At 32.1% G+C, this 11,930-nt stretch overlaps 1 protein-coding gene across 1 annotated transcript in view; it reads right to left on the reverse strand.

Moving 5' to 3' along the window:
- LOC124355171 overlaps window positions 1–8,932 on the reverse strand; it is a 36,705-nt gene extending 27,773 nt beyond the window's left edge. The window contains exons 1-2 of the mRNA XM_046806172.1: window positions 8,855–8,932; window positions 3,955–4,103 (exon numbers count right to left, since the gene is read on the reverse strand). Of these exons, the coding sequence (XP_046662128.1) occupies window positions 3,955–4,103; window positions 8,855–8,930 (225 nt within the window). The 5' untranslated portion in view covers window positions 8,931–8,932. The remainder of the gene's footprint in view (window positions 1–3,954; window positions 4,104–8,854) is intronic.
- Between the last annotated feature and the right edge of the window lie 2,998 nt (window positions 8,933–11,930).

Here is an 11,930-nt window from a genome sequence, read left to right on the forward strand (position 1 = left end):
TCTCCGGTTGTGGTGGTTGCATTCGTTGTGGAGCGCCTTGTATTGTGGTAATGTAATTGGTGCTGGAATTTACGTTTGTCTTAGGTGACGTTTCTTGGAAATCTTTTCCTAGTTCTTTGTCTACCCATTCCGAATTTTCCATGATGGAAAGGCATGGAGAAGATGCTCTCGACAACGTTACATCGCATTCATTTAACATCTCAAAGTCATCCTCGGCGGAGGCTTCTTTTTGAATTTTAACATCTCGATACAATGTATTTGGCGTTGGACCACTTTCCTTCTTCAGTTCATCCATTTCATGGCATGAAAGAAACTCAGTTCTATTTGAGGTATATACTGCGGTTTTAATTTCACTAGCAGGTGGATAAGAAAAGGTAACCGAGGATTCATTTCCCTCATAATTATTATCGATGGCTTCTTTGATGGCTTCAAGCATCGGGTCCCATGCTGTCACTACAGTTTGACGACATTCGGGGAAGCATACTGTGAGCTCGGACGTTTCAGGCTGAGCAGAGGGAAATCGACAGTCTCTTGGATTTGTAATTATAGCCGAGAAATCCTTGTCTGATTCCTTATGTAGAAATAAATCTAACCGTTTATGTTCATCTGCCCTCAAGTTTGCGATTAAATTTATATTGATACCATTGACGCCATTTTGCGTTTCACGTTTAGAAGACGGTGTGTTTATAATATAAACTAAATTTAACTCCTTTATTATATCCATCCCCAATACTAAGCACGTAGTAAGGTTTTGCCTCAATATGGGCTTCGTTAACCTCCATGTTAACCAAATACGAGTGTTTTACATATAGTGTTTGTTAAATATAGGTTTTAAAGCCATTGGCCATTTGCAAACGTATATTTGTATTTTGCGGTTTTATAGAATTATATTTTAAATGATCTACTAAATCTTCGCCTACTATGCTAACCATAGCACCAGTATCAATCAGAGCCTCAAATTTTTTTCCAAGAATGTTAACAGTTATATATGGTCAACAATCACGTAGCTTCCCAAGTCCGAAACTACCCGAGTAGTGTGTTAATTCTTCGGCACAGGAGATTTTCCCCGTTGGAGGTCGTGTTGGAAAATGATATCGGGATCTCAGCTGACCTCCTTGGTCTGGGATCCACAAGGCGTTTCCCGCATGACATCGGCAATCTGTTGTTTTGATACCTTCTGTTTTGCAGTTAAAGCAGCGGAGCCTCTTAGGTTTAGTACACTCACTGAATCTGTGCCCAGTTTTTTCGCAGTTCCAGCAAATTGGAACAGCCTCTCTTCGGATATTCCTGGTAGGAGGGTTCACTGTAGGTCCTGGGCCTGAATATGACTTTACCTCGTCGAGCCTGTACTGTTTCTGATCGTTTTGTAAAGTAGCTGCTTGTGAATATTGCACCGTTTGAACCAAATTGGGTCTAACCGACTGCCTTAATTGTTGGTGTCCCCAGTTTCCATTATCTGTCCATATCCTGGGAGTGGGGTTGTACTGGCGATGTCTCATTCCTTCCATGCTTATCTGCTTATTTTTGGAATAGTACGCAGTTTCTGGGACCAGTGTTTGTGCAGGGTTAGGTGGAGGTTTGTAAAGAAGACGCTCTCTTTCGTAGCTTTCGTAATATTCGGCTTCTTTTATCATATCCTGTATAGACTTTACATTCCCTCTTCTCATAATTAGTTTATATTCTGGTCTCATATTGCAATAAATACAATCGAGTTTTTCTTCTAGTTTATATCCTCCTCTTCGTCGAATTAGTGTGGTTATGGCCACAATAAAGCTACGAAACGGCTCAGCCTCTCCTTGTGTACGCTGGCGGATTTCATCCTCAAGATTGCGTCGGTAACCTGGTAAGTCTGAAAATCCTCAAAACTATCCCAAAATTCTCTATGGTTTCTAAACCACAACAGGGCTTTTCCTCGTAATAGTTCGGGAAGAGCTCTTAAGATTTCTTCCTTGGATATATCGTAACATTCCATTAACTCGTTAAGTCGCTCTAAGAAAGATACTGGATCTCCATTTCCTTCATAATGCAGATTCCATTTTCTGGCAATATTGCATATATGGGCCGAGTTTTTAGCGCTAATGGGGGCAGTATCCCGCAACTCGTTACTTTGAACTCCGCTATCTAATGGTACCGTAGTGGTAAATATAGGATCGCGGGGAGCCAAGTAAGTAACGGCCGTATTAGAATTTAAAAGTGTATATGGACTTTGTCTTGCCGGTTGTAAAGGTTCTTGCTGAATATTATTGATTTCGGATGAAGACATATTTATTAAACTAACTAAAAATCTTTTTACCGTTTCTGCACTAGCGCTCGGAGAAAGACCTAAGGTTTCTCGAAAACTAGCAAGTTCAATTTGGGAGGAATCTTCCATTCTGGTATTAAGAGTAGAGACAGCAGGAATAATTGAAGTACCCTGAACTTCAGTATTTTCAGCACTTAAGAGTGTATTATGTAAATTCGTTGCATATGTAGAGGGAATTCGAACTAATCCTTGGCTCCTTAAGAAAGTCACAAAACGAGAGCGTAAATCTTCACTATTTTCCTCGATGTAGTGGGATGTAGTGTAGTAAAACAATTTTTTACAAACATTATTTTCCAAATAGTGGCATCTTGAATACTTGAAGGGTAAATAACTTAAGACCAAGATATGATAAACAAAGTGCCAGGTATTACATTTTAGTTAGATACTTAAATTACACGATCTCTAAGCATATGGAGCAACCGGGTTTTCTACACATAACATAGGAATGGTGGGAAGGGTTGAATCAATGTGAATGTGAGTTTAGCTCCAGTTCACCTTCCTCTTAGTGCAGCGTCTGAAATCTGAGTCTGTTACAGACTTGTGCACCAGATGAAACAATGAGAACTACAATTGTCTTCATCTAGATCACAGTTTATTTTGAGCTTCTTCATTGCCAATTTTTTAATCATTTCAGATAAACATGACTCCAGAGTCCTAACTCAAGTCTGTGACAGTGTCAGATTTCAGACACTGCACTAAGAGAAAGATGAACTAAATTCAAAATTCACACAAATAAGTTATTCTCTCCAATATTCAAAAATGTCTCTTTTTCCATTACAAAGAGCAGACAAAATAATGCACCAGACATTAACTGCTTGATAATTAATGTTTTCAAAATGCAATCCTATTACCTCATAGTGTAACTATGGGTAGCTATTTGCAGGGTGCTGTAACAGAGTTTAGTCTGGATCGAGGATTGGGCACTGCCCGCTTTTGGCTGCACAACATAATCTTGGATGAATAATAAAATGGATTGTGAAGAAAATAAACCGGACACCGAGGACTTGGGTGTTTAGAGGAACACACTCTCCTGACTCGCAGCATTCGATAACAAATCACATCTTACTCAATCTGCCGGTTCATCCACCAAACATACGAATACAACTTTTAAAATTTATGTTTTTTTCATTGATGCCTTTAGAATTAGATTCTCTACAAACTGAGCTATACACAATTTTAGTACGGTACCTTACAAGGTTTTTACAAATTAAAAAATTATACATTTCTGAGTATATACATAGAGTATACAAAGCATAAACTTCTTTAATTTTGAAGTCAGAAACGTTTTTGTTAGTTTTTATTTATGACCTTATGGAAAAAGCAATAAACTGGTACATAAAAACAAAAGGTTTTAAAATAGCAACCAAATTAAGTGTGTAACAAATGCATTTGTCAACAAGCACAACACTTTTAGATTATGATTTTTCCTTGGTTTAGTAAAACTGAATAGAAATATTTACAAAGGCCTATATAGTACCAAATTAATAAACCAACTTCATGAATCAATAAATATAAATACACATATTTCTTCATTTACACATTGGAACATTTGAAATAGAAACTTTAGTGTCATGAATGGAATGATTCCGTATGTCCAGGCTAATAGTTTAAAATATACAAATGTACAAAATATGATATTAAACGTGACACACCTTTTCTCTGCTCCATATCCTGGGGTTCTCCAAGTGCTCTTCTTTCTTGGATGCGAAAATTGGTACACCTAACTCTCTGTGATTTGTTGAGAATCTCCTCCATTTCAGTATTGTGTAGATCACCAACCACTTTATGCAGTACAACAAGCCTGTTGATCATTTACGTAATAATGAATGGATCTAGTTTCTTTATGACACTGAATTTTATAAACAATAAGAAGTTGAAACTATTACAGTACATTTCAATAAAAATCATGTAGCAAAAATATATAATTGATCTCTACTGAAATAATATCTTTATCGATCCACATTTTCTTTTCCCATTTGAACATCTTTGTAATCATTAGCCATGCACTATAATTGCCAGTTATTAATGCAATTTTTTTTAATTGTCTATGATTTTATTTAAAACTGTACTTACATTCTTCTACAATCATTCAAATCTAATAATAACTTATACAAACCAAATTTTATACGAAAACAAAACTTATATGATCGTTTCATGTGATAAATTTTAACTAAGGATTGGTTTTCAGCATTCTTTGAGAGAAGAGGGCCGGCCGATTCATAGGATCAAAATTATTACTTATAGAATTATTCTAGACGTGTTTTAGTTGGATAGATTTCAATAAAAATTGTCATGAACTTTTTATGGAATAAACAGTAACAAATTATAGTGCGCAAGTGACTAAAACCAGGAGACATGAGTCCCAGAGCCAAAACCGTTTTAAAAACAATGATATGCAACACTAAAGTTATCCATGGATCTTAACTGAAATTTGTATGGACATTCTACAAGTAAATGGCACAGTCAAGTCAAAAGTTTCTGCCAATTGACATGAATGTTTATTGATTGATATGTGGTGGAGCCTAAGGCCCAAATTTTTTTTTCTACACAACCTTTTTATTCTATAGGGTTATTGGCATTGTTGACTAGATTTGTCTATAGTCAACAGCTGTTCAATATGATAATCGTGCGCTACTCTGCCTTTTGCTATTGCTCAATGGACTTCTTTAGTGCCATTGAGCAATGGCCATTGAGCAATTTGACTTGACTGTGCCATTTACTTGTAGAATGTCCATACAAATTTTGGTTAAGATCCATGGATAACTTGAGTGTCGCATATCATTGTTTTTAAAACGGTTTTGGCTTTGGGACTCATGTCTCCTGGTTTTAGTCACTTGCGCACTATAATTTGTTACTGTTTATTCCATAAAAAGTTCATGCCAATTTTTATTGAAATCTATCCAACTAAAACACGTCTAGAATAATTCTATAAGTAATAATTTCGATCCTATGAATCGGCCGGCCCTCTTCTCTCAAAGAATGCTGAAAACCAATCCTTGGTTAAAATTTATCACATGAAACGATCATATAAATTTTGGTTAGAGTACATCCAACCGTTTTGGCTCTGGGGTTCCACCCCCTTTGGTCCAACCACTGAAATTGACCATGCAATTTCCTTGTAGAAAGTTCATGAAATTGTTGGTAAAAATCTATCCAACCATAAGGCTTCTAAAGCCTCTTGGTATCTCTTGTATTATTTCTTATTAACTGAATTTTAAACACACGTTTTGGTGAAAGATTTTTTACATATTAAGTCATTCATTTTTCATGTTTTGTTTAAAGTTTCTTTAAACCTTTCTAAACGTCTCTCTTACTGTGTAATAATGTGTTCTTTTTGTGTTTGTTAATATTATAATTTTATAAATTTTAACCATAGGATACGTATGGTTATTGATTATTCTTGTTCTCTAAATAGCTTTACATTATTAGATGCTTATTCTATGCTCAGAATTGAAAAGACTGGGAACAAAGTTGTTAGCATAGCATAAACGGCTAGTTTTTCAGAGCTTTTAAAATCCAAAACGAACGTTTCGGATAATCGCAAGATTGAAGTTCAGAGAGTTATGCAAGGAAGTCTTCAAAAGGTTACAAAGAATTTCTGCAGATTTTACACACCCCTGAGACAAATATTTGATAGTAATGCGTGGATCAACAGATGTGTGCACCCCTTGCTCAGACATATTGCTACTAATAACCCCTCTGATTTGAAAAGCTGCACCGACCCCTCTCTTCCACACCTAATACAGATTAAAACGTCGTGCCATTCACTTCATCTACGGCATCCTGAACAGAAAAGTCTGATTCATATTTAATTAACCTTCATACAAATTTGATTTGTATTCAGCTATGTTTTCAATAACAGCTTACGAAACCAAAATATTGTAAAATTTATAAAATTTAAAACTTGAATCTAGTGAGCTGGTCCATGTGATACAAAATCTAAAACCGAACTCAGATTGATGAACCTGTTCAAGCCTTCTAGATTTAAATAAATTTAAAATAGAATGGTCAATAATAAAAATGTAACAAATTTCAATAAAACGTGAATGATAAATTAAGTGCCCCCAAACGCTTGCTATATATTGTAAGTAGAACTTAATTAGCTAATTGGTATAACTTCCTTGAAAACAAATATGTGTGGTAAGATACTTGTGTTGTTTAGTAATCTATGGCTACCTGAAAGCATTTTGCCTGAAATGTTAGAATAAGGTGTTTCCTTGTTATTGTAACTCAGTTGAAAAATAGAAGATTGAAAATACCACACAGAAACACAACAATTTAAAGCAATAAAATTTTTGTTTGATCTTGTAAACTGTGAAAACCACCAAAACAGTGTAATTGAGGTCAACTATAAAGCTTATCAGTGTCACATTTACAACATCAATTACCTTTGTACACGATATCTCACAGTTTTATCGCACTACACTTGAATCTAGCATTATTTTAATTTAGCACTTGTGTCTAACTGAGATATTCAAAGTGTACAATATAATACACTTTCAACTGAATTCTACAACCAATAATGTTAAACACCTAAAATATTGTCATAAGTTTTGGCTTCATAAATAGTTGTATAAAACGTTTAAGTTGTGGACTATGTACACTTATATAAGGGCACATTAAACAATTATGTACTGTCTTAAATTATTTTATGGAGAGGTCCATTCTAAAAACGTTTTACATACGGTACGGTAACAGGTTATTGTAGTTAATAGACACACACCAAAATTTCTTGTAACTTTTAGCTAGTTTCATTATTTTTGTTTTAGATACATTTGAAAAACAAAAACTTAGACCTAATAAAGTTAAGGGGATTCCCTACTGAAAAAAATGACCAATTTTTACAAAAAAAATTAAAATTAACTTTTATATTTATTTCAATTCTATGGCTTATAAGAAACCATAAAAACATAACATTTACTATAATGTAACTTTTCATCACTGTGAAAAAATATTTGAAGAGGAGCACGCACATCTACTTTTGGTCTAGTCAGCCAGTGCCAGAACCAGACTCCAGCAATCCTTTTTTTTAGTAATAATATAGCAATATAGCCTTTTCTTTCTTGTTAGTGGTTTATTAGGCCTACATATGTCTTCAAAATTTAAATATACCATTCACCGACTACAAGTACCAGTATGGTAAGTTACTTTCATCTATAGCTACTAAATAGCTAGTGTAAACTTCAAACGCTGATTCCACAGATTTAAAATTTTTATATTTTTCACACAAAAGTTCTTATAACTTTTTAGCTATTAAAGCTAAAGCAGTGAAACTTTTACTACAAATTATTTATAATGTTATAAAACCTTTTTGTGCATGGATATTATTATATGTTAAATAGAAGTTTTCATAAAAAATAATTAAAAATAATATTTTTAAAAAAAAATGTTTTAAAATGTTTTTGTCAAGCCATAAATTTAAAAACTATTTGAGAAATAAACTTCGGCATGAACAAAAACTTAGTACTTGTCATGTTCTTAAAAATGAGATAATAAACAATAATATTGGTTCATTAGTTACAAAGTTATAAGACATTCAAAATCCCATATATTTTTCTATTAAAACAACTCAAAAATTCCAAAAAGGAGGTAAATATATGTATATTTTTAAAATATAACAGTGGCAATCATTATTCTAGGACCAAAGGAACCCAAATATATACATATTATAATCATTAAATATGTTTGAATGAAAATCGCTTGTTTCAGTAGGGAATCCCCCTTGATTTGTATTTCCATTTTGTATTATTTTCTTGAATTAGTTTTTCCATATTTTGTACTAAAACACTGACAACTATTTTTGGAAATAAAATTAAACCTAAATGTTAGTTATAATGTAAAATAAAAATTATGTAAGTAACATAAATATTTTTAACATATACTTATAAATACTTGTTAGTATTGCTATACTTTTCAAGAATTGTTTATATCCTCATACATAACCTTACCACTTTGATTGAAAACTGAAAATGTAATCCTAAACAACATATAACTGAATAAATAATCAGATAATTATATTTTTCATTACATCGGATATATAAATAGTGTAGTTTAATACAAATCTTTTACGCCATTTTCATTTTTTAGATTAGTGTATTTTACAAAACTAAAAAGGGAAATGTCAGTTTCATTCCATCTCGGATTCAAATATAACATTTATAGTTTTTACTAAAAAAAAATAATTTAATTTAATAAAATTAATTAATTATTTCGTCACAAAAAGTTATTCTATAATTTATTTTAAATTAACTATCACATAGGTGTTGTTGTTCATGAAATTAAGAAAGCAAAGTTATTTATATCTATTAAAAACATTTTGTTCTAAAATTATTTTAACAAAATTACTTACTTTAATATAAAAAACTTGTTGGCTATATATTTCTAGTTAAAACTGTTACACTCTAGGTAAACCCTAAATTTAGATATATTTTTGTTATTAAAGTGTTTAATATTTTTTTAAAGCATTTAATCCAAGAAAAAAAAAATATATATATATATATATATATTTAACACCATATAAATTTAGATTTGAAATTATCAGTAAAACCATACCTGAACTGTACAACTTGTGAAACATAATAGCCAAACATACACCGGCACACAGCCAGATTAGAGCAACTAACTCCATGAGTGTTGTTGATAGACTGGTCCTATTCCTGTTATCTGACCAGTTATAACTTGTGCTAGCGGTTGCTCAATCTGCCTGCCAACCTGCAGGAATACCAACAACCGAATTGATAATTTTGGTTAGTTTGTTGAACAAATATTTATTTTACTGAATTCTAATTCAGTAAATTCAATTAATTATTTTTATCAAAGGTAGGAATTTTAGAGTCACCCAGTTAGTACATTAATCCACATTACCATCAGTGATCAGTTTTATAAAATTATCTATTAGGGATTACAAATTGATTGATCTGGCCTCTTTACTGGTGCTATTGCTCTATCAAGTGCCCGAATGTGCTGTTAATGATTACTTAATCAATAATAGTACTTACAAGGGATTTAGATTTTACCACCACACCAATGTTGATTGTAGATTAACAGAATAGGGTAAAACTTCATAGGTGACAATCAAACCACACTCTTTTTAATATAACTAGTTAATATTTATATTAAACAGATAATTTAGTAGACTTAATACTTGCATTTGTCTTTCAACCATTGCTTGCAATGTTTTCTTCTTTACTCCCTTCATTAAAAGACCTATCAACTCAAAAATCTCACTTTTAAAGTAAATGATTTACAACTCTTCTAATGTGCCAGATCAAAACATGCTGGGGGGTGTTATATCAAAACATGATGAAACTGATTAAAACACACCATAATAATTTTCACCTAATTTATAGTAAAATTTTCAACTCCTGCATTTCAGGCAAGTTGGATCAATGTTATACCATATTATTAGAGATTTTTAGAGTTTTTGAAGGATGCTCTACTCACCCCCCTCCATTAGTTAAACCACTGTCAACCACAACACCCTTTTCATTTTTTCCTTTGTTTTCAAAGATCTTCTGTATATTTATTGCATAAAAATACAAAAATAAAAACAACTAGCTAAATATTAAATATTTAAATTATATAATAATATAATCAACTGATAAACAGACACGTATTTTTATTTGTACCATATACTAAATATTTCATATTCAGATCGTTACTTTATTTTTTTATTTTGAAGCAATAAATAAATAATCATATATAACATAGATATGATGATAATAAAAATAATTTGATTATTTCAGGAAGAATCAAAGTGAAAACGCTTTAACTTTTTGAAAAAAAATTTAGTTTCACAGCTTTTAACATCATGAAAAATTTGGTATGGAACGTCACAAAAGTTTTCTATTTGTGAGATTGTTTCCTCAAAGTTTTCTACCGTCCAGCATCTATAAGGGTGTAATCGAGTTTAGAAAAATAGAATATCTTGTAAAACAAGAGTTTCTAGCTATTAGTAGATTAGTTAGAAAAATAAAATATTTCTGATAATAAACTATCAGCATAGTGTGCCTGAGAATAGCAACTGGGTCAGATACCAATCAGATTAATATGAGGAGTGACATCAATGTTTGAAGTCGGTCAACAAATTCGGTAAGGCCAATGACCCCAGTCCCTACTTTCTCATCATCAGCAGCAGTCACTGGCCCAACGACCTCTGTGTGATTGTGCAACATCCTGACCAAACATCACACTAGATCTACACCTCTTCCCTAGATCTACTTTCACTTCACCTTTGTCTAGTAAACTGTAGAATGGGCCAGTTTGTATTTATTATTTACAAAAGCAAAGTGGGCCATTGTAATCTTTGTGGTGTAACAGTACGGAATCCACTTTTAAGTACAGCAGTGAACATCGTTTTGAATTCTCTCTATGGCATGTTGTTATTAAATGTAATTTGTGATGGCTTTTATTGCAGCTGTGAAAATTTATCAGAAAGATGGAAATCTATAAGCTAAGGGTGCTTCCTAGTATAGCAACAAATACACAAACTGCTGACCATCAAGAAAATTATCCCTCTAACATAAAATATGAAATGCTACAATAGCAATATAAAAAAAGACCATTTTGGTACAGGTGAAAAAAACTATTGGACGTATTTTAGATTCTTAGACATGGTACGTATATATTCTTAGAATATAAAAAAAGGTATATCGCCTCCAATGTTTGTGGTCTAACTTATCGTGAACCGCTAGTTCAGATTGTGAATGAGCAATATTATGTTGACGTTTTATAACTGTTAGTTGAATTTTTGTAATGAAAGGTCTTAATTTGAATAAAAATTGTCACTTCATTTTTTTGTATCTTTTATTCTTATGGTGTAAAACAAAGTGAGAAGATGAAAATTAAAATATCTTACAAAGAGTGATTTAATTATTGCTGTACTCTCAAAAATTATTTATTAAACACAATATTTTGGAATTAATTCATTGACAGCTTCTTTTAGCTTACTCATGAGTTAAAACAAATATTATTATAAGTAGCTGCTCAAAATGTCCACCGTCCAACTGTCCGCTGGTACTTTTTACTTTGTTTCGTAAGTCTAGTGGCATAGCCAGAATAGATTTTCGGGAGGGAGGATTGAAATATCCAGGGAGGTTTGAAGAGGACTTTATAAAATGTTGTGCTCAGAATTGCAGTTTTAGACTAATTTTACTATATTAACATTATCCTGCTTAAAATACAAAGATTTGAAAAAAAATTTACCCAACTTGACCAGCCTTTTAATATTATTTGTTTTTTATTTGCTACTTAAAAAGGTTTCTTTAGAAACACTAAAATAGTACAAAATAACTCAAACAAAGTCATTATTGAAAGAACATTTTTCATATTTTTAAATGTAAGTAATGCAATTGGTCTTAATGTAACTTTATAATTATATAGTAGTTTACTTTTTTTACCATCAGGTTTGATCTTATAACTAAAACTATAATTTTTAGGCATTAAAATGTATTCAATAGTTGTCATATACAACAGAAAAAGTGGATACATAGATGTAAGTGATCAGTTTTAGCTGATTCTCAGGACTTTGACCCCTCAGCAAGAATCTAAAGATTATGACAATATGTAGGCCGCATTAAAAAAAAAAGCTCTTACATTACTAAGACAATATGATTAACGTGTCTCTTTT

This window comes from Homalodisca vitripennis, chromosome 2 (assembly GCF_021130785.1).
Source record: "Homalodisca vitripennis isolate AUS2020 chromosome 2, UT_GWSS_2.1, whole genome shotgun sequence".
Classification (NCBI taxonomy): domain Eukaryota; kingdom Metazoa; phylum Arthropoda; class Insecta; order Hemiptera; family Cicadellidae; genus Homalodisca; species Homalodisca vitripennis.